Source organism: Heterocephalus glaber, unplaced genomic scaffold (assembly GCF_053883595.1).
Source record: "Heterocephalus glaber isolate CG9 unplaced genomic scaffold, H.glaber_assembly_v1.0 deba00000937, whole genome shotgun sequence".
Taxonomy (NCBI): Eukaryota; Metazoa; Chordata; class Mammalia; order Rodentia; family Bathyergidae; genus Heterocephalus; species Heterocephalus glaber.
The window spans coordinates 6,696,283-6,724,013 of NW_028258173.1; the positions used below are offsets into that span (position 1 = coordinate 6,696,283).

The 27,731-nt window shown below is 51.7% G+C and overlaps 4 protein-coding genes and 1 long non-coding RNA gene across 15 annotated transcripts in view; 3 read left to right on the plus strand and 2 right to left on the minus strand.

Moving 5' to 3' along the window:
- Window positions 1–5,154, plus strand: part of Slc25a19 (solute carrier family 25 member 19) — a 27,197-nt gene extending 22,043 nt beyond the window's left edge. For 3 of the 4 annotated variants that reach the window (XM_013078180.3, XM_004860657.4, XM_021241152.2), the window contains 4 exons: window positions 377–547; window positions 2,325–2,508; window positions 3,109–3,239; window positions 4,483–5,154. In XM_013078180.3, coding sequence (XP_012933634.1) covers window positions 377–547; window positions 2,325–2,508; window positions 3,109–3,239; window positions 4,483–4,665 — 669 coding nt within the window. In that variant the 3' untranslated portion in view covers window positions 4,666–5,154. Of the gene's footprint in view, window positions 1–376; window positions 548–2,324; window positions 2,509–3,108; window positions 3,240–4,299; window positions 4,334–4,482 lie in introns of all 4 variants that reach the window. The other variant, XM_021241153.2, reaches the window with a different exon arrangement.
- LOC106010735 (uncharacterized) lies at window positions 4,249–8,515 on the minus strand. 2 transcript variants are annotated; one of them, XR_015450256.1, is made up of 3 exons: window positions 8,399–8,507; window positions 7,404–7,631; window positions 6,435–6,650 (listed from the first exon to the last, which is right to left on the minus strand). It is a non-coding gene; the product is annotated as an uncharacterized LOC106010735 (long non-coding RNA). The 2 variants fall into 2 exon arrangements; XR_015450257.1 differs by lacking the exons at window positions 6,435–6,650; window positions 7,404–7,631 and adding an exon at window positions 4,249–4,707 and having other exon boundaries at window positions 8,399–8,515.
- Mif4gd (MIF4G domain containing) lies at window positions 7,376–12,653 on the plus strand. 5 transcript variants are annotated; one of them, XM_004860661.4, is made up of 6 exons: window positions 7,376–7,500; window positions 8,819–8,950; window positions 10,452–10,561; window positions 10,728–10,883; window positions 10,999–11,091; window positions 11,603–12,653. In XM_004860661.4, the coding sequence occupies exons 2-6, from the start codon at window positions 8,869–8,871 to the stop codon at window positions 11,828–11,830; spliced, it is 669 nt and encodes a 222-aa protein (XP_004860718.1). In that variant the 5' UTR covers window positions 7,376–7,500; window positions 8,819–8,868; the 3' UTR covers window positions 11,831–12,653. The 5 variants fall into 5 exon arrangements, with proteins under 5 accessions (XP_004860718.1, XP_004860719.1, XP_004860717.1 ...); XM_004860662.4 differs by lacking the exon at window positions 7,376–7,500 and adding an exon at window positions 7,830–7,925; XM_004860660.4 differs by lacking the exon at window positions 7,376–7,500 and adding an exon at window positions 7,873–8,325.
- Mrps7 (mitochondrial ribosomal protein S7) lies at window positions 12,283–16,525 on the minus strand. 2 transcript variants are annotated; one of them, XM_087208491.1, is made up of 5 exons: window positions 16,263–16,525; window positions 15,312–15,503; window positions 15,144–15,207; window positions 14,276–14,443; window positions 12,283–13,127 (listed from the first exon to the last, which is right to left on the minus strand). In XM_087208491.1, the coding sequence occupies exons 1-5, from the start codon at window positions 16,508–16,510 to the stop codon at window positions 12,906–12,908; spliced, it is 894 nt and encodes a 297-aa protein (XP_087064617.1). In that variant the 5' UTR covers window positions 16,511–16,525; the 3' UTR covers window positions 12,283–12,905. The 2 variants fall into 2 exon arrangements, with proteins under 2 accessions (XP_087064617.1, XP_004860708.1); XM_004860651.4 differs by having other exon boundaries at window positions 16,024–16,293.
- Gga3 (golgi associated, gamma adaptin ear containing, ARF binding protein 3) overlaps window positions 16,287–27,731 on the plus strand; it is a 15,216-nt gene continuing 3,771 nt past the window's right edge. For both annotated transcript variants that reach the window (XM_004860653.3, XM_013078183.2), the window contains exons 1-11: window positions 16,287–16,445; window positions 23,106–23,190; window positions 23,305–23,380; window positions 23,823–23,921; window positions 24,490–24,613; window positions 24,885–24,988; window positions 25,147–25,227; window positions 25,677–25,814; window positions 26,567–26,648; window positions 26,742–26,858; window positions 27,157–27,402. In XM_004860653.3, the coding sequence (XP_004860710.1) occupies window positions 16,406–16,445; window positions 23,106–23,190; window positions 23,305–23,380; window positions 23,823–23,921; window positions 24,490–24,613; window positions 24,885–24,988; window positions 25,147–25,227; window positions 25,677–25,814; window positions 26,567–26,648; window positions 26,742–26,858; window positions 27,157–27,402 (1,192 nt within the window). In that variant the 5' untranslated portion in view covers window positions 16,287–16,405. The remainder of the gene's footprint in view (window positions 16,446–23,105; window positions 23,191–23,304; window positions 23,381–23,822; window positions 23,922–24,489; window positions 24,614–24,884; window positions 24,989–25,146; window positions 25,228–25,676; window positions 25,815–26,566; window positions 26,649–26,741; window positions 26,859–27,156; window positions 27,403–27,731) is intronic.

A 27,731-nucleotide genomic window follows, 5' to 3' on the forward strand; every position in this document is an offset into this window, starting at 1 on the left:
GGCCCTCTCATATACTTTTTTTTTTTTTGGTACCGGGGATCGAGCTCTGGTCCTTGCGCTTGCGCAGCAGGCAGCGGAACCACTGAGCTAAATCCCCGGCCCCTCCCATATACTTTTTAAACTCTTTGGTAGGACTCTTTTTCAATGGCATCTGAATTGCTTTTTCTTTTTTCTTTTCTCTCTGCTTGAAGGTGAGGCCTCTGAGTGCTACACAGGATTATATAAGTAGTTCTTGTGTTTGCCATGGATCCTTGCCGTCTCCTGAGCTTCTCCTCCCAAGCCTGGCCTCACCTGGGCGGCATGTGGTGTGTTGGGAGGATTTGGTCTTTGCCAACATCCCTCAGGCCATCAGTGACTTCTTCACTTTCTCTTGCAGTTTTTGTCCTTTCAGCTGCTGACCGAGCTGGTCCACAGAGCCAACGTGTATGACACCCACGAGTTCTCAGCGCACTTTGTGTGTGGCGGGCTGTCTGCCTGTGCAGCCACCCTCACCATACACCCTGTGGACGTTCTGCGCACCCGCTTTGCAGCTCAGGGTGAGCCCAGGGTGAGTGGTTGGAGCCAGACGAGGGGGCCCAGAGAAGGAAGGTGTGTGCGAAGTAGGGTTCCTGGGTTCTGAGGGTAGCAGCGAGATGGGCAAACCCATAACCTTGGCCAGCAGTGTGCAGGGTGCCCTGTTCCTGCCCAGAACGCACAGCCTCGCTGGGAGACAGATCTACGGTGTGAAACAGAACAAACAAGTGCCCTGTGGTGGGCTGGATGAAGACAGGCATCCGGGAAAGCGAGACTCCAGAACTCTGGCTGTGTTACTCTGGGCGTGTCCTTGGCTTCCACAAAGAATAGGTTGAAAGAAATAGGAAGTGAGTCAGACTGAAGGAAGGACTTGCTGAGAGCATAGACCTCCACCACATATCTGCTTCCTAGGCATATTTAAGAATGGCATCGGGCTGGGGATTTGGCACAGTGGCACTGTGCCTGCCTCATAAGTGCAAGGTCCTAAGTTGGATCCCTGGCACCAAAAAAAATTTTTTTAAAGAATGGCATCGTGCGTGCGTGTGCGCACGCGCGTGTGTGTGTTTGTGTGGTCTCAACCAAGAAAGGATTTTCCCACTGTCTCACTTCTGCTTTAGTTGGAGGGGACGGTAGGACAATTTATTTAGAAATTTCAACTGGGATAAATTTAAGAGTCATTGCAGTTTTGTTGCTTGTGGTTCTTCACATTTGTCAGAGTGGTGATGCTGGATGGGGAGACCCTTTCATTGAGACACCTTGTCGACATTTTGATTGGGAAGGGCAAAGTCCCCTGGGAACCATCTGGGAGACAAGGGTGAAGCTTAAGTGAGATGGAAGCCGAGGGTGGTAACACTCCTGTGATCCCAGCCAGCTGAAACTTTATCTGACTTTGCAAGGAATCAGGATTAGAGAGACGATAGCAAAATTCCTCAAACCATCCAGTTTCAGTTGGCACCATAGTGAAGTCCCCCTGCCTTAATCTTTTCACAGAGAAGTTAACCTAACCGTGTTGTTCTGTCTCCCTGTCCATATCCTACAAGGAAATTAATTTTGAAGAGACCTGTCTACTCTTTCTTTCCTCTTAGAGGCAGAAAAGCAAAGTGGGAGCTCTGGGGAGGATCTTTGCTCTTGCTGGTGGCCTCCCCTTGGTGCCTGGTACAGTGGCACCACTGTCCTTTCACAGACGTCCTCCCGAGTGGCTGCAGCATTCTCAGACCTGCTGTCAGCCAGGTGTCTCACCACCGTGCAGCTGGGCCAGGCCAAAACCTCTTGGAACATTTTGAATCACATGTAAAGCTGGTCTATGTGATCTTGGTTGCAGTGGACCATGCCTATAATCTCAGGCACTTAGGAGGCTCAGGCAGGAGGATTGCAAATTTGTTTATTTATTTTTCTTTTTCGGTACTGGGGATGGAACTCAGGACCTTGTGCTTGCGAGGCAGGCCCAGCGCCACTAAGCTAAATCCCTGGCCCTTTGTGGTTTTTATTTTTATTTTTAAATTTTGAGACAGCGTCTCACTAAGTCACTGAGTTCCCTGGCCTGGGCTCAACCTTGTGACCCCCCTGCCTCACCTGCCCAGCCCGCTGGGATTGTAGCCCTGCACCACCACTCCTGGCTATGGTGACTCTTTGGAAACATTTTTGTGCACACCCTTGGAAGTTGCGTCCAGTGTTTTCCTGGCCTGTCCTCTTGGCAGAAGTTACACTGCTATTAGCTGTGTCTTTAGAGGAGGGGACCAGAGGTATGTTGGGCTGATCAGGACTGAAACTGCCTCACTGAGCTCACTCACAGTGCACATGTGCGTGTCCAGGTCTATAAGACCCTGCAAGATGCCGTGGTGACCATGTATAGGACCGAGGGCCCCCTGGTCTTCTACAAAGGGTTGGCCCCCACCTTGATCGCCATCTTCCCCTACGCTGGGCTGCAGTTCTCCTGCTACCGGTCCCTGAAGCACGCCTATGACTGGGCCATACCAGCCGATGGAAAGCAAACTGGTGAGCAGCTCCACAAGCAGATCAACCCAGCCCACACGCACATCTCTCCCTGAATCAGGAAATCATTTTCTGCCAGCTCAGGCGCCTCTGTTCCCTGTTCCTGGCCCAGTAGCATGGCCAACTGAACAGGCAAACCCAGCAGTTTAGAGTTGAATTTGTTTCTTCCAACTCTTTCCACACCCATCACTAGTCACCAAAATTTTAGTGATTGGTCCAGAGGTTTTTTTGTCTGAAACCCAACTTATAAACTGCCTGCTGGTTTTGGTTGTGGTTTTGGTTTTTTGTTTGCTGTTGTTTGGTGGGGAGGGCCATGTTCCCTCTCCAGCATGAATCTGAGTCCCTTGCCTGAGCCTGCAGGCCCTTGTGGTCTCTAGTTGCAGGACTGTTGTGTGCAGACTCATGCCCTGCTGCCCTGACCTGTCCAGCCTGCAGTCAGTTACCACTCCTGGTGCCAGTGGCTATGTCTGGCTCTGGCTCTCCTTTGAGACCCAGGGATGCTTGGGGGGTTGTGGTGAAGGATTAGTCCTAATGACCTTTAAGTCATCCATCATTAATTGCATTTCTCCCACCCTTCCCCTTAATCTTGCTTCCCTGGTTCAGGAAACCTGAAAAACCTGCTTTGTGGCTCTGGAGCCGGAATCATCAGCAAGACCCTTACGTATCCCCTGGACCTCTTCAAGAAACGGCTTCAGGTTGGCGGGTTTGAGCATGCCAGGGCTGCCTTCGGCCAGGTGAGCCATTGTCACACAGACAGTTCTGACCTTGGCACTCCCTGGGCACATGAAGGGACCAACATTCAGCTCCTTGTTTTGTTTTTTTGTTTTTTGGTACCGGGGATTGAACTCAGGACCTTGCACTTGCGAGGCAGGCGGCAGAACCACTGAGCTAAATCCCCGGCCCCCTCAGCTCCTGACCAGTGGGTACCTCTAGCCCCTGCACGCCCTCTCTAGTTTAGAGACTGTCCTCTCTAGTTTAGTTTCTTTGGATAAACACCAACTGCAAGGTTTTGTAACCTCCTCTTTCCATTTACCAGCTTGCCCTGAAGACAGTTTGAATTTGAACAGGGAGAGCATCTAGGATGGAGGAGAGAGATCCTGCTCTTTTTTTTTTTCTTTTAGTTTTTTAAAGACATGGTTTCACTGTGTAGCTCAGGCGGGCCTTGAACTGGTGGAGATCCTCCTGCCTCAGCCTCCCAAGTACTGGGATTACAGGTGTGCACCACCACGCCCAAGGAAAGAGGCTCTGCTTTTAAGGAAGACTGGTGTGCTAGTTTGGCCAGCAGTTGGGGTGAGCAGGAGAGGCTGGTGGAAGGACCAGTGGGGGCCAAGTTCAGGGAGACAGGTTGAGGCCAAATGGTGGAATGCTTCAGACACCAGGCTGGAGAACTTGGCCTTGATTCTGTGATGTCATCATCAAGGGTTACCAGAGCTTTTAGAGGGGAGCAAGGCCCTGGGGGTACGTGGATCTGGCAGTAGTTTGTGATGTTAGGAGACAGGGAGGCCAGGCTGAAGGTCCAGCGCTGGTCATGCTAAGAGTTAGCGAGTGTGATTCAGATCTGCCTGGGAGGACCAGTGGAATGAGATAAATACTCCAAAAGACCTGTGGAGGGAGGATCTGGCATTGTCACTGGGTCCTTCAGGGCCACAGTGATCCCAGCCCTCCTCAGCTGGAAGGAGCTCTGTCCAGCTGCTGACTTCCAGGCACTTCATCTGTTAAGTCTGACTTAGCCCACTTGGAATAGACAGAACAAGAGTAATTTATTTGCTGTCCATTTTGTGTTCTTTCCTTCAGCAGCAAGTATTTACTGGGAGCTGTGGTGTGCCAGGTACATCCCTATTTTTTTTTTTTGGTACCAGGGATCGAACTCAGGACCTTGCGCTTGCGAGGCAGGTGGTGGCACTGAGCTAAATCTCCAGCCCTGCATCCCTGTTTTAATCACCAACTCCTTCCTCAACCTGGCCTTCCTCTCCCTAGGTGCGGAGCTACACGGGCCTCCTGGATTGCATCAAGCAGGTGCTGCGAGAAGAAGGCGGGCGAGGCTTCTTCAAGGGTCTGTCCCCAAGCCTGCTAAAGGCTGCCATCTCCACAGGCTTTGTGTTTTTCTGGTACGAGCTCTTCTGTAACCTCTTCCACTGCATGAAGAAGGCAGACAGCTAGCCTGGAGGGCAGGAAGGCCCCAAGCTCTTCACTGGAGGCCACCTGCAAAAGAAGCAAGACTCAAACCTCGGATCTTATGTCGTGCTGAGTGGTGCTGCCTGGTCCAAGCACCAGGCTAGGTGTCCTGAGTGTGAAGTATGACTGGGAGCAGGGTGGCAGTCTTGACCTATCCGCTGGGACACCACCAGAAGGGCAAGGTCTTTCTCCATGAAAGAACAGCAGCACCCTGGACTCCGGCTGTGGGGCCAGTGGCAGTGGGAAGCAGCTTGTGGTTGTTTCTCCTCTATCCAGCGCAAACCCAGAAGGATCAGCTGCCATCCTCCCTTCACAGCCGGCCTGCTGGGGGCTCTCACAGTTCTGGAAGGGGCGGAGGCGTTGGTGCAGAAGGCTGGGCTGGGGCTCTTTCCAAGAGTCTGGTCCCCACACTTGGGCTTTTCCCCATCCACTTATTTAAAAGACATTAAAGCAAAAAGCACATTCCTCATCTTACTCTTCCATCTTCCTTTTGGTTTTTTTAAGACAGGGTCTCGCTATGTGGTCCAGGCTATCCTTGACTTTGCAGTGATCCTTTTGCCCCAGCCTCCTGAGTGCTGAGATTACAGTCTGCCAACAAGCCTGGCCTCTCCCACCTTCCTGTACCATCCACATCCTTGTTCAGAAAGGATGAGGAGGCCATGCATGGTGGCTCATGCCTGTAATCCCAGTACTTGGGAGGCTGAGGCAGGAGGATCATCAGGCTGGGCTACATAGACTGTGTCTCCAAAAAAAACCAACGAAGAATGAGGAAAGGGACCCTGGCTTCCTTGAATTCCTGGCCCAGCAGTTGCAGCTGATTCCTAGACCTGGAGGGAGGGTCCCAGCTGAGCCTCCCAGGCCCTGTCTCTGTGTCTGTAAAGGCTCTACAACAGGCCAAGCCCCGAATGAAGCCCAAAAGGGCAGGCAGGTGCTGAGCAGGAGGGCTTGAGGTGCAGCCCTTCCCCCAGATGGCGCCCCTCACAGGGCACCAGGTGGCAGGCATGCCGACTCAGTGTCCTCCTAGGCTCAGCATGGCACTGCGTGTTTTCTCAGTGACCCCAGAAGGGCCATGGCCCTGAAGCAGCCCAGTGACAGGGATGGGAGAAGGAAAGGACTAGGCAGATTGCCAGGGGCACAGTTGGCACCCAGGGGGTTACCAGAGCCCTGGGATCTACACGTGTACCTAGATGCAGAGGAGAAATGGGTTACAGGGGTATGAGGGAAGAAAACACGGAACATGACTGCCACCCTCCTGCCCTTGTGTGCTTGTGGGCTTGGCTGGTGGTGGTTACCTTGCCCTCTCCCAGAGCTCAGCTCCAGCTCCTGCACTTACTTCTGCCGGGAGTGACCCCAGTGTGGCTGCTCCCCCTCCTGCCAGTGAGCTCTTGGCCCCTTGTCACCTTCCATCTGGACCCTGGCTATTGATTCTGAAGGTCCAGGTTGTGGCTGGAGGGAACTCCATGGCCCACAGGATCTTGGCATAGGAGGCCTGGGCAGCTGTGTGATTTTTTTTTTTTTTTTGGTACCAGGAATTGAACTCTGGTCCTTGTGCTTGGGAGGCAGGCGGCGGAACCACTGAGCTAAATGCAATGCCCGGCTAGCTGCCTGATTTTTGTTGCTTTTTGTTTCAGTGCTAACCCAGGGCCTTAGGAGGAAGGAGGCAAGTGTTCCACCACTGAGCTATATCCCCAGTCCACATCTCAATGTATTTTTTTATGAAATTCCACTGAAGGTTTATGCTCCTCTTGTTTTGGTTTTGTTTTTTGTGGTACCAGGGATTGAACTCAGGGCCTTGTGCTTGCAAGGCAGGCGCAGTACCACTGAGCTAAATCTCCAGCCTAGGTTTATGCTCCTCTTGCTGCAGTTGAATTGTCCGAAAATGGACAACAGAAATGTGACCGCTTTGGCATCTCTTTAACAGGAGGAGGGAACTTTGGCCATGCAAGTCCACCATCATGGCTTGTCCTGAGCTGTAAGGAACAAGGAAAGAGGACATTAACAGAAACCCAGCAGTGACTCCTGGTCTCCTGTGAGTCAGGACTGCTCAAGCCAAATTAATTTATAAAGACAGGAAATGAGACTTGGAGAAGAAGCTGAGCTTTGGGCCTTATCAGTGCTGCTCTGGGCAGCAAACACGAAGCAACCCCAAGCTGCCACACCTTTATTCCGTACATCCGGAGTAACAGATGACTCAGAGGGTGGCGATAATCCTAGGACAATGAGGAACTTAGGCAGATGAAGACCCAAGGTGGATGAAGAACTTATCTTGATTAGGAATTTGTCCCTCCCCAGGTGAAACCTTTCTCTTACTACTCAGTTCTCAAGGAACCACAAAATGTCTTCAGGTGATGCAATCCTGCCCTGGAGCGTCACAGCATCACAGGACCATTGAGGTCTTAGCTGTGACCGGAGGCAGAAGAGTTATGGCTCCACAAGCCATAGCCACTCTGTAGGCAGGAAAACTAGGCCTAATCATAATTTAATTGTGAGATCATTTTCCCCCCCAAATTATGTAGAATTACACCTGACAAGGAGCCAGCAGCGAAGCTCATCCAGCAGCATTACCCTAACCCCCCCAAGAAAGATGGAGGAGCACCCTGTTATCAACTATCCCTTAGACTGACTGCCCCTTGGATTTGAAACTTAGCTGCCAGAGCATTGGAGCAGGACGGCGAGTGAGATCGGCCCCAGCCCTTAACGCCTCCCCACTCCGCCTTCTCTACCTTGGCTGGGGAGCGTAGACAGGCGCAGGTGAAGATGCTACCCAGACAGCCCCAGACCCGCTGCCCTCCGCGGGCTCCTCCCACGCCACGCGGGCTGGTGAGTCTCCTCCGACCCAGGTCGCCTGAGCCCCGCCACGGAGACCGATGGAGTGACGGGGCGGGGTCTCACCGTGCTTTACCGAGGGTGAAGCGGTCCACCCCAGTGCGCTCGCTCGAGCCGTCACGGTCCTGTTGAGGGCCAGAGCGCGCCGGGTGAGGAGGGGACAGCCCAGGGTGAGCGTCTCCCGACGCGGTGGTGGCAGTGTTGCCGAACTTTCCCGACAGTCCCCGCCTCGGCCTTACACCCGGCGTAGTGCCAGCAGCGGGCGGGACGCGAGGGCGGCTCTTTGCACGCCAGGTGGCGCTGGCGAGACGACCTGCCACGCACCGCGCCAGGCGATGATCTCAGCGGCCCCGCGCACGGGCGCTCGCGCCATGCCCGCCGTAACCCCTGGGCACACGCGCGCGACGCCCTCCCGGCAGGTGGGGTCAGGCGCTCTCCCGCCTCCCCCGCGGTGGGCCTCTTCTCAAGCGGGCTCCGCAGCGGGCCTCGCGCCGCGGGGAAGGGCGTCCCGGGCTTGGGAAGACTGCTGAGGTTTGAAGACCCCTAAGGTCTAAGGTCGCTTGCTGTGGCCAGAGGAAAGGCATCGAGTCCCGAGAGGGAACTCCAGCGGGAACCACCCTTTAAGGGGAAGGATCCAGAATGCAGCCTAGGAATTGGGAGTCCCGAGTGGGTAGGGCCGGGTTTCTGCCACTCGGGAGCCCAGTTTAACCAGTCGAAGCTGGCCGGCACAGTAGGAGTTCCTACTCCGAGCGACAGCGGCGGCCGACGAGGCTCCGACACTCGCCCGAGCTGGTCGGCCGCAGCCCGACGGCTGCAGGGGTGGGTTTTGTGGACTGAGAAGGATTCTGTCGAAAGCCGGGGGAGAAGGTTGGAGGGAGGGGCTGGGACTTACGCTGTTGTAGAGCGATCCCCAGCTTAAAGCCTTCAGCCTGTCACCAGCCCGGAATCTAGCTGAGCTAGCAGCTTCCGGGCGGGTTTGTATAGGGAAGTCTACACCTCCAGCTCAGTGTATCCTGCCCCCAAATCTACCTGACAGCGGCTGAGAACAACCTGCCTCCTACTGGGACCGGAGGGTAGGTGCATTTACCCTTCATCTTTTATCCCAGAAGCCTGGGGTTTCCTAAGCTTGAGCAGCAGGTGTCTCAGACTCCACCAGAAGCCGAGTTTTGCGGGCTGTCAGCCAGCCACCGAATGCCGTGGACCGGTGCGCCTGTCCCAAGCATTGGCTGGCCCCACCCAGGGAAAGCAGGACTGGGAACTGGAGGCCCCGTGCTGCACATCTGAGGCCTCTCCCTTCTCTTCTCTTCCTCAGGTGCTATCCTTAGTCCCAGCCCAGTGAAGAGCTGCTGGGGCTGGGTAGTCATGGGGGAGGCCGGTAGAGAGGAGTATAAAATCCAGTCTTTTGATGCAGAGACCCAGCAGCTGCTGAAAACAGCACTCAAAGGTGAGCACGGGAACCCTTGGGAGCCAGGCAGGAGCTGCAGAGAAGGAGCTGAGCCCCAGGGCCAGGGAATGCCCAAGCCCTCTTCTCCCTTCACTTCCTGAGAATGCAAGTCACAACCTAACTCTTGGACTGGAAAGACAAGCTACCTTTGGGCCAGTATTTGGGAGGATGAATCACAAAGTCATCTCTCACACGGTAAAGCCTTGTTTAAAAGTACTCACAAGGGCTGGGGATTTAGCTCAGTGGTTCCACCGCCTGCCTCTCAAGCTAAGGACCGGAGTTCGATCCCTGGTACCAAAAAAAAAAAAAAAAAAAAGTACTCACAAACGAGTACATAGTTCCTATGCGTTAAGCCTTGACATTAGACTTGCTGGTTTCTGTGTTGCTGCAGCCAGCTCTCTTAAATGTGTAAAGTTCCGTGACTCGGGAAAGAAGGGAGAATCCAGCTTGGCAGAGGAGATATGGAATTGCCCTGGACCAATGCCTTCCCACTACACTCAGGATAGAAGTTTGATCTGGCCAACAGTGAGCAAGCCTGTCAGGTGCCAGGCCAAGCGTGGCGGAGGCCCTGCAGGGCCGGCTTTCAGGGGCCTGTGCACAGTGTGTGTGTGACAGGAACACTATTCTGAAACTTCTGTGGAAGCCTCAATGATCAGTGTTCCTTCCTCAACCCAGTCCCAGGAAAAAATGTGCGACCTAATAAAATAGACCCGTACTTTGATTGGTTGCTACCAGCCACATAACCTTCCCTGTTTTCTCTGTGAGTAACCAGGGCAGTGACTGCTAGAGCTCCTCACACATACCAGTACTTCCTGGGTCTTCTCTCTAGTGTTGTTTTTTCACTACTGGCGTTTGAACCTAGGGCCTTCAGATTGAATTACTTCCCCAGGTTTTTTTGGGTTTTTTTGGTACTGGGGATCGAACTTAGGACCTTGCACTTTCGAGGCAGGCACAGTGCCACTGAGCTAAATCTCCAGCCCTTTGTTTTTATCTTTTTTTGGGTACCGGGGGAATCAAACTCCGGTCCTTGCACCTGCGCAGCAGGCGGCGAAACCACTGGGCTAAATCCCTAGCCCTTTGTTTTTGAGACATGGTTTCCCTAAGTTGCCCAGGTTGGGCTCAAACTTGCAATCCTCCTGCCTCAGCCTCCCAAAGTGCTGGGATCACAGGCCTGCATCACCATGCCCAGCTCTTCCTCTCTAGGTTTTTTTTTTTTGGTAACGGGAATCGAACTTCGGGCCTTGAGATTGCCAGGAAGGCACTGTGCCACTGAGCTACATCCCTGGCTCTTCTTTTTTTTTTGCACTGCTGGGCATTAAACTCAAGGCCTTATGCATTCTAGGCAAGGACTCCCTGAGTTACATCCCCAGCTCCTTCATTTCTTAAATTAAGTGTATAGCTGGAGTGCACTACTGCGAACATCTCAAATCCCTCTTGGAAGCAGGTAAAGGTCAATGTGATCAACAGGCAGCTCTAGACTCCCCTCCTGTCTCTACCCTAGATCCAGGCGCTGTGGATTTGGAGAAAGTGGCCAATGTGATTGTGGACCATTCTCTGCAGGACCGTGTGTTCAGCAAGGAAGCAGGACGCATGTGCTACGCCATCATCCAGGTTGGGGGGTTGGCAGAAGACAGGGAGCTGCTCTGTGGAAGGCGCCTCCTGAGTCAGCAGAGGCCAGCCAGCAGGACAGAGATGCAAAGGGCAGGGAGAAGAGTAGGACAGGTGGGACGGCCTTGGCACCACCCCTGCCCCTCACCGCCCTCTCCCTGGCTCACAGGCAGAGAGTAAGCAAGCAGGCCAGAATGTCTTCCGGCGTGGACTCCTGAACCGGCTGCAGCAAGAGTACCAGACCCGGGAACAGCTGAGGGCACGGTCCATGCAGGGCTGGGTCTGCTACGTCACCTTTATCTGCAACATCTTTGACTACCTGAGGGTGAGGCCTGGGCAGCCACCCTGTGAGGCAGAGATGGCTGTCTCCTGAGCCCCATGCTGAACTGCTTCTCATGGCCACTAACATTGCCACTCTGGCCTCTCCCCCGCCCCAACAGGTGAACAATATGCCCATGATGGCCCTGGTGAACCCGGTCTATGACTGCCTCTTCCGGCTGGCCCAGCCAGACAGTCTGAACGAGGAGGAGGAGGTAGGTGGCCTGGGAGCAGAAGGCTGTGGAGGTCAGCAGTCTGGTTCAGCTGAGTGGAGGCCTTGGAGGGAATCACTTCCAGGCAAGAGCCCTGTGGGCCATTTAGGGCCCGTCACAGTTACAAGACAAGCTGCTGGGTTGAGAGTTCATCCAGAACAGACAGCAGGCAGAGCCGACTGGCGCAGCAGCTTCCTTCCTAATAGGAAAGCCAAGGGATGATAGGAATGGTGGTAGTCACAGCCAGCTTTGGGCACAAATGGCCCAGAAACCAAACCCATGTCAGGCAGTGATGGGGAGGTGGAAAAGGGGGGTTCAGAAGCAGTCTGAGATAGGCCTGGCCAGATGTTCTAGGCGAGTCCCTGAGCTTGTTTCCTTTTACGTAAGATGTGGTTAACAGTCACCAGATGGTGAGGATGAAATGGCGTAAAGAGCAAGCACTCATCACTCTCACATGATAGGCAACAGGCTGGCCCTGCCCGGGGCTGACCCAGTTTCCCTGTTGCCTCTGCAGGTAGACTGCTTGGTGCTGCAGCTGCACCGGGTTGGGGAGCAGCTGGAGAAGATGAACGGACAGCGCATGGATGAGCTGTTTGTCCTGATCCGGGATGGCTTCCTGCTCCTGACAGGCCTCAGCAACCTGGCCCAGCTGCTGCTACTAGAGATTATTGAGTTCCGGGCCGCTGGCTGGAAGACCACCCCTGCTGCCCACAAGTATTACTATAGTGAGGTTTCTGACTAGTTCCGGCTTGGGATTTGCTCCCTGCAGCACTGGCCTCTCCTCAGCCCTCCTTCCAAGCTGGCAGGGAAGTCTCTGCCTCTCCCAAAGGCTTTGCCCTGCCTTCCCAGTTGCACTGTGATCCTGCCCTGTTCCCTTTCCCCACCTAGAAGGTGGGGAAATACCAAAGACTTGCTCTCAGCCTCAAGTCTGTCCCCTTTCCCCCCGAGGTCCTATCAGCCTTCTATCACTTCCCACCAAGACCACGGAGAGGAGGGCAATGCCTATTGACCACTGCACTGTACCACTGCTGCAACAGGACCTCGTTGCCTCAATTTCCCATGTATAAAATGGGTAACCACAGCCATGGTTGCCTCGAGATGCTTCAGGGTGTCAAGGTACAGAGGGAAAACACAAGTTATCCCAGTAACTGCCTTTTCTACATTTTTTAAAGGACCACTGTGGAAATAAGCCTATTTCCTTCAATGAGTTTTAATCAACAATACTTCTGTTATCAGGGAGAGGATTTTCTAATAAAGGGCAAGTATCTTCTGATGCTACAGCTTCTTCCCTTTCGCATCCAAAGGTCTGTCCTGAGCTGAGGAAAGGGGAGACTAGGCCCTGAGTTTCTTAGAGGAAATTTCCAAGTCAATGTTTCTTCTTTTTTTTTTTGGAACCGGGGATTGAACTCAGGACCTTGCACTTGGGAGGCAGACACCAGAACCACTGAGCTAAATCCCCGGCCCAATGTTTCATCTTTATAAGACGGGGCACAGAGAGGCAGTTCCAGCCCCACTGACAAAGGGTCAATGGACAATAAACAGGCCGCTCCCTCCTCAAAAAAGAACTACAGCCTTTGTGTCAGTGTTTTTCTTGTTTTGTTTTGAGACAAGGTCTCCCTATGTAGTTCAGGCTGTCCTTGAACTTACTTTGTAGTCCAGGCAGGCCTCTAACACCGAAAAATCCTGCCTCAGCCTCCCAAGTACTGGGATTATAGGCTTGTACCACCATGCCCAGCTTCAAACTACATCCTTTACACACAGGGACTTTTCAGTCGGGTAGAGGGCCTCGGGCTCCTCCCAGACCCTCTCCTTTCTCTCTACCACCAGCGGTAATGGGCCAGGGCACGGTTGGCCTCAGCCATCTTGTGCATGTCCTGCTTCCTCTTGATCACGGGGCCCTGATTGTGAAAAGCCTGCAGCAGCTCATGTGACAACTTCTCTGGCATCAATGTCCGCCGGTGTTTATTATCTCGGCACTCAGTGATCATCCACTTCATGGCCAGGAATCGGCGACGTCGGTCAGGTAGGGGCACAGGGACCTGGGTGAGGAGACAGGACACAGGCCAGTTGCTCCAAGGGCCTACCAGGGCTGGGGCCTCCTGCCTCTCCAAGCCCTGATGAAGTACCATCCATTCCCTTTGGACCAACCTGGTAAGGCTCCTAAGAAAGGAGGCCTATCTTTTTTGCTTTGAGCTTCCCCCATTTCTGGATGACCTCAGAGTAGCAGACATAAGGGACATTCACTCAGCAAATCTCATTAAGCATTGGCCGCTTTCTCTCCTACATGGAAGCTTTGCCAAGTTGATACAGGCAGCAATTGCTAAAAACCTTATAAGCCAGGTTGACTTAGCCACATCAGATAACGGATACCTAAAACAGTGCAAGAGTCATTTGCCTGGCCCTCACTATGCCAGGTTCCACACTGGACAATAAAGATGCAGGCAGCAAAAAAATTCCTACCCCTATGCAGTTTAAACTGTAAAGGGAGAAGTCAAGGAAATTTACTTAGGACAGTGAAAAATATGACACAGATGCCTAGTTAAGTTCAACAGTGGTGAAGCAGTTATGGATGCATTGAGTGCTATGCTAACACTGGCACAGAGAGCTGGGATATTCCTTCTCTTCCTATGAGAAGTTTACAGTTTAGAATACATGGTGGGGGCCGGGGATTTAGCTCAGTGGTTTCACCGCCTGCTGCACAAGCGCAGGGACCCAAGTTCGATCCCCGGTACCAAAAAAAAAAAATTATAGAATACACATGATGGGCCGGGGATTTATTAGCTCAGTGGTTCCGCCGCCTGCCTTGCAAAGGCAAGGTCCTGAGTTTGATCCCCGGTGCCAAAAAAAAAAAGAATACACATAATAAACAAAAGGGAAGGTCAGGGAGTTCACAGAAGATGGGATTTTGTTTTGTTTGTTTTGTTTGGGACAGGGTCTGGCTATGTGAAGACTGACCTTGAACTCACTATGTAGTCTAGGCTGACCTCACAGCAAACCTCCTGCCTCAGCTACCCTGAGTCCTGCGATTACAGGTGTGACACCACACCCAGCCAGAAGATGGGAATTTTACACTACAGGTCTCAAATGAGTAGATCCTGACAGTTGACAGTCTTCAGTCTCCAGAGAGCTGTCAATCTTGGCCCAACTCTGAGGTCTCCCACCCCTGCTTTCTTGCCAGACCATTCACCTGGTAGAAATGGCCACCCTTGAGGATGGGTACAAGGCCAATGACAGGCTCACAGTTTTTCAGTGCTTGGTGGAAGATGATGTAGGGGTTGCGTTCGATGGTTGCCTGTTCCTCTGCAGAAGCAGCATGGTACTTCTCAAACTGCTTCCTTTTCACAGCTTCTAGAGTCTGCAAAGAAGAGACAGTGTAAGAGACTGCTTCAGGCTCTCTAAAGAATTTACTCAGCTCAATATCTTACTCTTTTACTTCCATCATCCAGTTCTACAGCAGTGCAGCTCCTCCCTCAACACATTCAAGACAAAGTCAAGTGCCTCCCCCTTTGGTAGTCTAGGACAGAAAGAGCAGGCTTTTTCTCTGTGATACAGGGTAAATGTCACTCATTGACTCCTGTAGGACTTCACTAAACCCGTACAACCACAATACAGAGAAGTTAATTTTTTTTTTTGGTACTGGGGATCGAACTTGGGACCTTGTGATTGCAAGGCAGGTGCTGGAACCACTGAGCTAAATCCCCGGCCCTAGGAAGTTAATTTTAATGACAGGTCTATGAATTATTTTATTATTATATTTATTATTATTATTATTATTATTATTGGCGGTACGGGCGATTGAACCCAGGGCCTTCCCACTGAGCTACATCCCTATCCCTTTTACTTTTGAGACAAGATATCACTTAGTTGCTCAGGCTGGGACTTGAACCCGAAATCCTCCTGCCTCAGCCCCTCACTGTGCAGAAATTACAGATATGGACCACAATGAGCTACATCCCTAGCCCCTACTCTCTAATTTTTAAGCGAAACTTAAAGAACCAAGCACAGTACACAAAACTACAGGGAAAAGAAAGGTAACAAATGCAGGAACTGTTTACCTGGGTCACAAGGGATCTGGCCAGTATTTTATTTCCTCCTTTCATCATCATGTTGGTGAATTTACTTCAAGGAGAAAAACAACATGTTTAGATTTCTAAGGCTCTATCACGGAGTCCTTACGGTAGATAAGTCCCAGTCCATGGAACAAGTGTGTGTTTCCATCTAACCTGATCACTGGGTCTGCAAACACAGAGCATGTTGTCGTCGCTGGGGCTGCTTTGATGAGCTGAGTCTTCTTGAGCTCCTGGTCATATTTTTCCTCCTCGGTGAGCTCGGTCTCGGGCTTGCGGTAATGTTCTTTATCAACTAGAGGATCCCTGAACTCAGGACCGTAGCGGCTCCATCTCACCTGGGCTGGCCTGGGAGGGAGGAAGAGGAGGCGTGCAAAAGCTGACTCCACAAATGAATAAGCCTGACTTCACAATAGGCATGTCTGCCAAACCGCCGGAAAGGGAGAGCGCAACGAGGAGACTGCAAGCTAAACCTGAACCGCAAAAATTTTGGCTTCTGTCCCAAGAGGTAGGAGGAGGACCTCCCTTAAGTGGGCCAGGGATCCCTACTCCTTGTTAAGTGCTAACGTAAAGGCAGGCTCCCCACCAAAGCATCTCTCCTCCCTACCTCCCAACTCCCAGACGGTTCCACTCTGAGCTCTTTAGCAGGGCTGCAATTTCAGCTCCGATTCAGAACGCTATATCAGCCTTAGGTAGTCACGAAGCCTTCAGACTGGCCCCAGGTCACGCAGCTAGTTTAAGAGTTTTGAATTGATATATCTCGGCCCCCCTTAGCAGTGCTCCCTCCAGGGCCCAGCGCGGCCTGCCTGTATCTCCCACCCCGCAGGCTTCCTTCCCCGCAGGTCCTCGCTGCTTGCCGTCCTCTCACCCTGGAACACGCCAGACAGCGCAAGTGACTCCCGGGACCAGGCCGAGCCCGGACCGCAGTGCCTTCAGCACGGGGGCAGCCATCTTGGACGGCTACGAGGACCCTATAAGGACTGCCCTCGGCACGCCTGGCCGAGGAAACTGATTCAAGACTCCACAGCTTGCATTTCAGCCATTGATCTGGGCGTTAGAGTCTTTCACCGCGAGGTCCAAAAGTAATATCTAAAAAGAAACACTCGCCCTCCCAATATCCTCCCGTTCAGGGGCGATCCTCGGTGGCAGCACTCGCTCCTCTCAGGCCCCCATGGAGGCCCCGCCCCAGCTCGGCCAGTGCAGACTCTCGCGAGGTTTGAGGCCGCGGGGTTGGCCGGGGCGGCTGCAGTATGGCGGAGACGGAAGGAGAGAGCCTGGAATCCTGGCTGAGTGAGTATCCGTGGCTGCTTCTGCCTGTTCTCGAGCTGCCGGGCGGCGCCTCTCCTCACCTCCATGTCCCTTTCCTGGGCTTCGCGGCAATGCTGCCTGACAGCTGGCGCCGGGGCTCGCCCTTGCCACGAGCAGCCGGCGATCACGCCCCTTCGCAAGCTGGGCCCCTTCCCTGCAGCGCATCGTCCCCATTCCTCGCGCGGCCCCAGCAGCTCTGGTTCCGGGGAAAACGACAGCCAAGTTTTTGGGGCTGACAGGCATCGCGCTGGGAGATAGTGGTGGGGCTGTTACTCCGGAACCCCTGCGCCCCGTTCCCTGAGAAGAAAAGCTTCAGGTTTGGGTTGAAGCTTCGGGAGTGGTGCTACCGACAGCCCCCACCCCCACCCGGCCCCGCCACCTGACCTCTATAGAATTGTGGGCATGTATTCGAGAACTGACTGCTTTGCTTAGGGAGAATGCTTGAAGTGAAAGTAATTTTGCAAAGAGCAATAATAGACAGAGCTCTACATGGTTTGTTTAATCGATGTTGAGAACCCTCACACACGCTTGGACGTCTGAACAAGATAACCCACTCTTAAAGCGGGGGAGCACAGTGTGAAGCTGTAGATACAAAGGTGCGTTGCTGCGGTTGTATGAATAAGGGTTAACCTTGTTAGCAGGCAGCGCTCAGCGGAAGGGTTCATAAGTGAACTTTCCTGAGGGCTAGACTCCCCGGAGGCCTCTTTGAGTAAAGTCTCGGGCCCTTGAAGGTGATGGCTGTTGCCTCTAGTCGCATGACCTTTCTTAAACGTTCCCCTTCAAGAGGTTGAACCTAGACTCTAAGGGGAGCATATCCCAAAAGAGGCGTGCAAAGTCTGCTGTTTGTATGGAACTGATCTCCAAGGATTGCAAAGTGCTCAACAGACATTCATTAAAGTCGTTTGCCAAATATCCTAGCAAAGCAGGTTCTTCTGCCACAATTCTTCAAAAAGAGATCATCCTGACTTCGATCAGACCACTTGCCTAGAACCACCCAGCTGGCTATAACCACAATGGAATTGGTTTCATTCACAAATATTAATGGCATACTGGAGCAATTTAAGTGACCTAAGCAGAGTCTAATAGGCTTAGTTTAGTTATATTTGAAAATAGAAGGGGGTGAATAGAGATGGGGAGCTCGAGGGAGTGATATCTCTAAACTAGAGCTGAGCCTGGCCTTTGACCTTTTTCCATTAGATTTACAGCTGGGACAGTGTTAAGATTTCTTCCATCCTTTGCTTTAATGACCGAATGGTGTGAATTGTACGAATCCAACAAATGAGTGCTTGAGGTCAGCACCATCTTAGTGAAAGTCCTTGTCACCCTATGGTTTGCCTGAATTACTGCATCATCCTCTGCTTGCCCCAGTGTCTCTCCTCTCGGTCTGTCCTGCATTTTGTTCATTCGGAGAAGTCCTGTCGACTATTTTGGTTTCTCTTTTTAAGACAGGGTCTCATTGTGAAATTTAGGCTGACCTTGAATTACTATGTAGCCTAGGCTGGCCTCAAACTACAGCAATCCTGCCCCAGCTTCCCAAGTGCTGGGATTACAGGCGTGCATCACCACACCCAGCAGAAGTCCGTTTAATCAAGTCATTCCATTGCCACCAAACCTACTGCTGGAAAGTTTGAGGCCAGCCTGGGAAACTTAAAAAGATGCTGGCTCAAAATTTAAAAATTAGAAAAGGCTGGGGGGTTGGGGATGTAGCTCAGTGATAGGACATTTGTCTATCATGCAAGAGGCCTTGGGTTCAACCCTAGTATCACCAAGGGAAGGGGGGGCCTCAGACTCTCCTTCCCTGAAAACTGTCCCTCGATGACCTCAGCCTTTCTGAAATTCAGCCACAATCAATCAGGGTTTAAATGAGACCCCATTATGGAAGGTGCTATTAAGTATTAGAGTGTTCACGCATTCTTTGCCTTCAGTTTGATGGAGGTGATGCTGGCATGGATAAAGAAATAAAAAGATAAAGATACAAAGCAAGAGCTATAAGTGTTAAAATGCAGACAGTTTTTTTTAGGAAACTAAGAATAAGGAGAATGGAAAATGATCCAACAAGGAGACAGCATTCAAGTTGGGTCTTAAAGAATGGGAAAAGTTGACTAAGAAAACACTGGGTGGTGATGTGGAAGAAGCCAGGCTGTTTGGGGCACACAGTTCGCTCACGAAGTCCTAGAGGGAGTTTGTGTATGTATGTATGTGTGTGTGTGTTGGGTGGATAAAGCTGGGAATATAGGACCAAATTCTGGGAATTTGGGAGTTCCAGCCCAGGAAGCTTAAATTTCTAGTTAGCAGGTTCCCATTCCTGTAGCTGATGAAATTGGCGTATTGGAAGAATTGATATTGATACAGGAGCTTTACATAACGTGCATTCTTGGGCCGGGGATTTAGCTCAGTGGTTTCGCCGCCTGCTGTGCAAGCACAAGGACCCGAGTTCGATCCCCGGTACCAAAAAAATAAAAAAATAAAAATAAACAAGAGGTGTTGGGAAGGACTCTAGGACTGACAGGAATGGGTCAGGAAAGGGAAGGAATTAACAGTGGGGTTACAAATCAGAGCGCCTGGAGTTAAGGCAAAACAGGCTTTTAAATAGCACCACCATTTATAGAAATAGGGAAGTCAGTAAGGAAGAGTGATGCATCTGTTTCTGTACCATATTGACGTCTATAATTACACACTGCCTTGTTTTTATGCACCGATTCTTTCTCCCATGATCAATCAGAAGAGCACAACTTCCTCAGACTAGTCTGTGTCTAGTCCCTCTTCTGTAGTCCTTTCAGGTGCAGCAAACTTTTTACTTTCTCTGGGTGCCTGAGTGAAACTGCATGATTTAAGTTTCTTCATTGGTTCAAGACCCAGTACTGCAGGTTGACCTTGATCCCTTTCCAGCCCTCGAAATTGCATTTGCTTATTTCTAAGTCATTCCTACATGGAACTTGGCTTCCCTGGAATGTCTGAGCCATGCTGAGATGGGGTTGTCAGTGCTGCTGCTATTTCCATTGCTGTGCGTGTGTGTTGTTACAGTACTGCCAGTTAAACCCATGGAGCACTGAGCTACATCCTTAAACCTTTTTTTTTTGGTACCGGGGATGGAACTCAGGTCCTTCCGCTTTCGAGGCAGGCGGCAGAACCACTGAGCTAAATCCCCAGCATTAAACCTTTTTTTGTTTTAGAGAAAAAGTTTGTTAAGTTGCCCAGGTTAGCCTCAAGTTTTCGATTCTCCTGCTTCAGCCTCCTGAGTACCTGGGATTATACGTATGCACTCTTGGCTCTAGGTGACATTTTGAGGTCCCCAGAGAGTAAGGCTGAGGATGGAATGAAGCTGAAAATAAGAGTAGGAAATCTGGAGGCACAGAAACAAGAGAATGAGGCTTTCACCAGAGACCCGAAAATAGATAGAAACCATGAGTCGGAGCAGAGCCCAAAGAGGGGTTCTGGAAGGCATTGGGGAGGCTCTGGTGTCACCTCTGTCAGGTGAGAGAATCGGGGTCGCGTGGATGGAAGGCCACGTGCCTCATTGGGGTGAGCTGTGGGCAGATGGAGGGCTGGAATCACCCAGCCGAGTCTCCTGCAGCTTCTCCCAGCTCCCGTGGTGACAAGTGTGCTTTCTGAGCTGCCAGAGAGCTGTAGCTGACGCTGGGAAGTAGCCCTGACCTAGCTGGGACTGGGGCTTTTTGTGCCTTGTGCAGGCAGTGCTCCCTGCAGATTTGTAGTAGAAAGCTCTGGGAAGGTCCCAGGAAATGGGATAGAGGAGTGAAAAACAGGCAGGAATTTTTTAGAGGTGGCAGTGCTGTAGGAAGTGGAATGTGCCTGGGGAGATTAAGTTGGTGACAGCTCACTGTTTATAGGGCCAGGGGTCCACATTTTACTGTTGTTGGAAGCCACTCTTCCGGGTTGAGAACTGGGCAAGTGAGTGGGCTAATCTTTCCTGTTCTTTCAGGTTTGAGGTTTATGACTTCACAGAAGGCTAAAGACATTGGTGGTGGGTAGGGCTCTGAATCTTCTGCTGCTTGGGGTCATGTGAAAACCTGGAACATCTCAAAGGACAGGATTAGTAACAAACCCAAGCTAACACCTGAGACTTCAGACAAGGGTGGGAGAACCCCGGGGTTTCTCGGGAAGGCCATGCTAGGGTGGCTGTGGCTGTCAGTACTGAAGTACCAGGCATCTTTCTACATGGCCGCCCTTGACTGAATAAATAAGCCTTCCCTTCAACCTTGACACCTTGAAGGGCCTGCAAATTCTCTTTCAAGATGAAAAACAGCCACCTTCTTTTCCTCTAAATCCAAACTGTAGCTACCAGAATCTTCTCTTTGCAGCCAGAACAGAAATGCTGCAAGGCAGGCCCAGCCCCAACATGGAGAAGCCTCTGCTCAGAGCTGGGAGCCCTGTGCCCAGTGGAGCAGCTGAAGTCCCTGCATGGATTCAGTCACTGGCTGTGTCCTGTCTGTCTCATCCGTACACGTGCTAGGCAAGCAGTCTGCCACTGGAGTACACTTCCAGCCCTTTTTATTTTGAGACAGGGTCTCACTAAGTTGCCAGGCTGGTCTTAAACTTGCAATCCTCCTGCCTCATCCTCCTGAGTAGCTAGTATTATAGGCTTGCACCACCACACTGGTTCACCTGATGATTTTTTTTTTTTTTTTTTTTTTGGTACCAGGGATCGAACTCGGGTCCTTGTGCCTGCACAGCAGGCGGCGGCACCACTGAGCTAAATCCCTGGCCCCACCTGATGATTTTTTAAAGTTAAGAAAATACCCAGAAAGGGCCAGGGATTTAGCTCAGTGGTGCTGACGCCTGCCTCGAAAGCGCAAGGTCCTGAGTTCGATCCCCAGCACCAAAAAAAAAGAGAAAATACCCGGAAGGGAGAGTGTGATGGTGTACACCTGTAGTCCCAGTTACTCAGGCTGAGGTGGGACAGTCACAAGTTTGAGCCCACTGTGGCCAATTTACCAATACCATCTCAAAATAAAAAGACTGGGAGCTGAATGTGGTGGCACACACCTGTAGTCCTAGCATTCGGCAGGCTGAGGCAGGAAGATTTCTATGAGCTCAAGGCCAGCCTGTACTATACAGCAAGACCCTGTCTCAAAAAAAAAAAAAAAAGAGAGAGAGGGGCTGGGGATTTAGCTCAGTGGTTCCATTGCCTGCCTCGAAAGTGCAAGGTCCTGAGTTCAATCCCTGGTACCAAAAAAAAAAAAAGGGCCCGGGATTTAGCTCAGTGGTGCCACACCTGCCTCACCAAGTGCAAGGTCCTGAGTTCGATCCCTGGTGCTGGGAAAAAAAAAAAGAAACAGGCTGGAGATGTAGCTCAGTGCTAGCCAAGCATGTGCAGGGCCCTGGGTTAATCCCCTGCCTGTACCAAGCACACACAAAGCAAAAAGGAAGCACACACCCACCATCACAGGTGTTCAGAACTTCTAACAGCATCCCATCAGAAGGGCTCTCTCCTTCCTCAGAGGAGCCAAGGTGTTTTAAGAGGATGTGTCCCTTTTCCATTTGTTTTCTGACCTGAAACCCGAAATCAAGCAAACAGCATGAGAGAGCTTCCTGGAAGAGGCAGGCTCAGGCTCTGAATCAGAGTGGCTAGCCCATTTGACCACCCTCAGCCGGGCCATCCTCCTGGGGTAACAGTGAGGAGGGCACAAACTGAGTATTACTGAGCTCTGCATTTAGCTCTGGGATTTTAAACCCTCAGTGACTCTGAGACCTCACCAGTGTTTTTCTTTGTGGTTGTGAAAAACCATTTAAACCTGAAGGCACCAAGATTCTGTTTTTGTGGCCCTAGGGATAGATCACAGGGTGGCTGGTGCCTGACAGGGGCTTCAGTAAGTGCTGTAGGCTTGACAGTCATGAGTGTTACTGTGTGCAACTTTAAAAACCTTCAAAGTATTAAGGAAGATGGGGTCTTAAAAAATCTTGAAGGATCTATAGAAAATACACTGTTGGGGCCAGGGATTTAGCTCAGTGGTTCCGGCGCCTGCCTCGAAAGCACAAGGACCTGAGTTCGATCCCCAGTACCAAAAAAGAACAAAAGGAATCTGTGGTGGCAGATGCCTAAAATCCCAGCCCTCTGGGACGCGGAGGCAGACTGTTGCTGAACAATGTAGCAAGACCCTCCCTAAAAAAAAAAACCAAAAAAAACTACGCTGGGTATGTGGTTCAATGTGAAAGCCTTGAATTCAAATGCCCAGTACTGAGGGGGAAAAAAACCCAGAAAAGTCATTTTCCAAGTGTACTTAGCTCATTTTTATGTTGAGTATTGTTACAGATGTGTATTTTGTAAAGGCATTTATTTGTGACTATTTTAGTAATTTGTATTTTTATTTTGAGAACAGAATCCATTTGTAACTTCCAAAATGTCAGAAATCAAGACTTGTTGCTTAAACTTTTTTTTTTCAGTTTTTTGAGACAGGGTTTTGGTGTGTAGTCTAGGCTGGCCTTGAACTCGTGGTGATCGTACCTCAGCCTTCTGAGTGCTGAGACTACAGGCTTGTGCTGCCACACACAGCTCTGATTAAACTAGTGACACTTCTCTATAAGACAAAAAATTCAAGAGCAAACTTCTGGTGCCTAAAAATTCTGAAGAAAACATTCTGTTGGTCTTCATAATAATTGTCCTCCTCTTCATTCTGTCCCAAGATAAAGCTACCAATCCTTCCAACCGCCAGGAAGACTGGGAATACATAATTGGCTTTTGTGATCAGATCAACAAAGAGCTTGAAGGGTGAGTCTCAGCATTGTTAGGGGCAGGTGAGAAAGCTGACTGGAAAAGCCAAAAATTGGCCAAGGAATGCTGGCCCCCACATCAGTGTACTGACTGTGGTTTCCTATCCCCCAGCCCCCAGATTGCTGTCCGACTGCTGGCCCACAAGATCCAGTCTCCACAGGAATGGGAGGCGGTGCAGGCCCTGACGGTAGGGCTTCACCCTCAGAGGCAGTGGGCCCCCTCACACACGCATTTGGTCTTGTGGCTCGCAGGACACAAGCCCAAAGTTTGGCAGAAGGTCTTTGATGTCCTGTCATTTAAATTGGAGATAAGAGAATTTAAAGATTCTCCCCCCCCCCCCAAATGTTGGTCAGCATATGGAAAGGACTCTGGACCTCAGTATTCCGCATCTGTAAAACAGGAGGACAGTATCTTTAAGGAAGGCACCTTTGGGTCTTGGTGTCTGGGTCTCAGCATTTCTTACTGTGGCCCCAGAGCTGTGCCATTCGAGGCGTGGATGGCAAGTGACCCTGTGACTTAGCTGTGCTGTACCACTTCTCAGGATGGACTCCTTCACCTCCGAGTATTTCTGGTGCCAGCATTCTTGCTGATGCCAGTCACACACTGAGCCCCTCTCTGTGTGGCTGCAGGTCCTGGAGGCCGCCATGAAGAACTGTGGGAGGAGATTTCATAACGAAGTGGGGAAGTTCCGGTTTCTGAATGAGTTAATCAAAGTCGTCTCTCCAAAGGTCAGTCAGTGGCACTTCCCTCCCTTCCTGTCTCCCATTTCATTAGCTTTCTGTGCCCACCTAGCATTTCCATGGGGCTGACTCTGTCCTGGAGAGTCGGGCCCTGGAGGCAGAGATGACTGAGTAGGTCCAGCAGAGGCGGCAGCTGTGTGTGTACCCAGGGAGAGGGCCTGGGCCTCGAGGATTCTGAGCTGTGGATGTTTGGGCCCATCTTCCCTGAGTCTAAGGAGCTGTCTGCCCTCACTGCTTGGTCACTCAGCTGGTCATCTGTCGTGTATCCCTGGGCACCCACTCAAAGGAGAGGGAACAGTTTTCCCGCTCACGGCATCCTCATGGAGTTTTCAGGATAAACTGCAGTTGGTTTCAGGGAGCTTGTGTGTGGAGGTGTGGTAATGAGCTCCTGGCCCAGCCTAACCACAGACTATGTCCTAGAGAAGTGCCTCCCTCCCTTCACCTCCTCTGTCACACGTTAACCCCTGCTGGGTTCGAGTAGGCTTGGGACAGTAATAACCCTGTCATTGCCTCTAAACTGCACTACTAAGTTCACCCATTTCCTTTTGCCTCCTAGTACCTGGGGGACAGGGTATCTGACAAAGTGAAGACCAAGGTCATTGAGCTGCTTTACAGCTGGACAGTGGCCCTGCCTGAAGAAGCAAAGATCAAAGATGCCTACCACATGTTGAAGAGACAGGGTAAGTGTCTGCCTTCTGCAGGCTCAGGGGAGCCCTTGAAGGGTTCTTGCTGCCAAGGCCAGCAGGAAAGGGGAGGTTTCACCTGAAGTGTGGCATTTGTTGCCAGGGCAAGGCTCAGCTGGAGTTTTGGTGGGATGAGCTGTGAGCAGCCTGCCCTGTCTCCTGCTCCCCTTACAGGTCTTGATTGCAGTGATGTGGCCCTTGATGTGAGGAGGGCGGACAAGGCAACTGCAGCCTGAGCGCACACTCTGCCGCTTGTGTCCCCTTTCAGGCATAGTGCAGTCTGACCCACCAATCCCTGTGGATAGGACACTGATCCCCTCTCCACCCGCTCGTCCCAAAAACCCTGTTTTTGATGATGAGGAAAAATCCAAGGTAAAGTACATCCCAGACCTGGGCTGAGGGGGGATGACAGTAGGAGGAAAATGTTTTTTTGCTTGACACTGGGAAGCTCCAGTTTCTTTGTGGCCTCCTCCAAGTTGGGTAGGGGTGGTGCTGTCCTTCCCTTCCTCTTTAGTATCTTTCTCTTCCAGCTTTTAGCCAAGCTGCTGAAGAGCAAAAACCCAGATGATCTGCAGGAAGCCAACAAGCTCATCAAGTCTATGGTGAAGGAAGTGAGTGGACTCCGGTCCTCTGGGCATGGGGCAGAGGAGTTTACAGCCACAGAGCAGAAGTCTCTGCCCTGGGGTATTGTGCCTGCCTTGTTCCCCTGCCACAGCCTCCCCTGGAGTGAGTGGAAGAAGGATGGGGAATGAGAGGGTGAGAGTGAGGGAGAGTAGCAGTCAGTCAAAAAAAAAAAACAATGTTGGGGGCCGGGGATTTAGCTCAGTGGTTCCACTGCCTGCCTTGCAAGCGGAAGGATCCGAGTTCGATCCCCAGTACCAAAAAACCCAAAAAAAACAATGTGGGTTGTGTCTGAGGCATGTGGTCCCAAGAAGCCTGTACTGAGCAGAGTTCTGGCTTCGCCTCTGCTCTCACACTGGGCAAGCGGTTAGCCTCCCGCAGTGGGTGTGGAAACCACTAGGTGAGCTTGCTTTCCCCTGGACCCTCTTGGCTGAGACAGGATGAGGCACGCATCCAGAAGGTGACCAAGCGCATGCACACCTTGGAGGAGGTCAACAACAACGTGAAGCTGCTCCACGAGATGCTGCTTCACTATAGCCAAGAGCACTCGTCAGAGGCAGACAAAGAGCTCATGAAGGTAGGTGGCATCAGCCGAGAGCTGCCCACAGTGCTGCCTGCCAACACGCTTGCTCTTTGTGAGCTTGTTTATCTGTGTGGCAGCAGGGAATCGGGAGGCAGCATCCCCATTATACATGAAATCAGCAGACATGCCCCATGGGGACCCTTGCTGTGCCTCAGACATCACCCTCAGTGCTCACCCCTGCTCGATGCTTTCTTTACTGCCTTGGGGACGAGTGGACAGACGGGCTGCCCCTGGTGCCGTAATGTTAGTGTTGAGGCCCAGGCTATGACTGGGTAAGATACCTTGAGTTCTGAGGCACGTGTCAGCCTGGGAGGCAGGAAAGTGCTTTCCCAGCACTTGGGAGGCTGAGGCAAGAGGACTGCTGCAAGTTGGAGGCCAGCCTAGGCTACATAGTGAGTTCAAGGCCAGCCTGAACTGCATAACAAGACCCTGGGTCCAAAAGAAAAAGGAGGAGGCCCAGAGGTGTGGCTCAGTGACGCTGTGCCTACCTGGCAAACACAAGGTTCTAAGTTCGATCCCTGGTCCGGGATGGGGGGACTTTCTTCCTCTCTGCTATCCGAGCGAAGTGACTGTCAACACAGACAGGTTGGTACCACAGTCTGGTGGAGGCTAGAGGAGGCTGTGTTCTCTGCTCCCAGCTCTGCTAGTAACTGTGGTACTTCAGGGAGTCCTGCCACCTTGTGAGCATGACTGCTGAATCAGAGGATTTGAGGGCCTCTTTTGATTTTCATGTCTGAGTCTCTCAGGAACTGTCCGATCGGTGTGAGAACAAGAGACGAGCATTATTTAAACTAGCCAGCGAGACAGAGGACAATGACAATAGTTTGGGTGAGTGAAAAGGAAGGAGTGGTGGATGTGCATGAGTCAGGAATTTGATACTGTGTTGTCACAGCTAGGAATGGGGAATCTCTCCTGCTCTAGGGGACATCCTGCAGGCCAGTGACAACCTCTCCCGGGTCATCAACTCTTATAAAGCAATTATTGAAGGGCAGGTCATCAACAGTGAGGAGACCACGTCAGCCGTGCCCGACTCTGAAGGTAAAATGTTCTGGCTCCCGGTTCTGGGACCCTCCAGACAACCCACCAGGTGCAGGTTGACCACAGGACAGCTCAGTTAAGCCACTCCTAAGGGTCCTCCAGCTTCTCCAGGCCGGAAAACACAGATGCCGATTTCCCTGCCTGCCTTCTCTGGCCTGCTTTTCAGGGTCCTAGAAGAAATGCCATTGAATTGGGCCAGAGGCTACAGCCCTGGCAACTGTGCCCAAGGTCCTGTCTCCTGCTGAGCCACCGGACTGGCCCCTGATTCTTCTTGTTCCCCTCCTGTTCGCCCATCCAGGAAACAGCTATTCCAGTAATCAAGGCACTCTCATCGACCTTGCTGAATTGGAGACACCCAACAGTTCACCCCTGGTGTTGGCCTCAGAGCCCAGCCCATCCTCCTCAGGCATCCCTGTCCTCCCTCCACCTCCCCAGACCTCGGGCCCTCCATGCAGCCGCTCTTCCAGCCAGGCCGAGGCTCCTCCTGGGCCCAGCAGCACAAGCAACACCCTCTCCTTGCTGGACGAGGAGCTGCTCTGCTTAGGTATGTCCTAGAGGGCCGCTACACGGGGCTTCTCCTGGAGTGGCCTAAGGAGGAAAGGCTGTGAATCAGGAAGTCTGAGGGGTCTCTAGTGTGCTTATCAGCTAAGTTCATGTCCCTAGAGACCACCAGGGCCATCTTCCCTATGGACTCCAGGGTGGGTATGGTATCTCACCTTCCCTGGGAAACTCCTCATCCTAACCTGTTAAGATTGGAAGGGGGAGCGCAAGGACCTGAGTTCGATCTCCTGTACCAAAAAAAAAAAAGATTGAAAGGGGGGTCCTTTCCCCTCTAGCAGCTGCTAGGAAAATACTCCCCCACCTGTTACACTG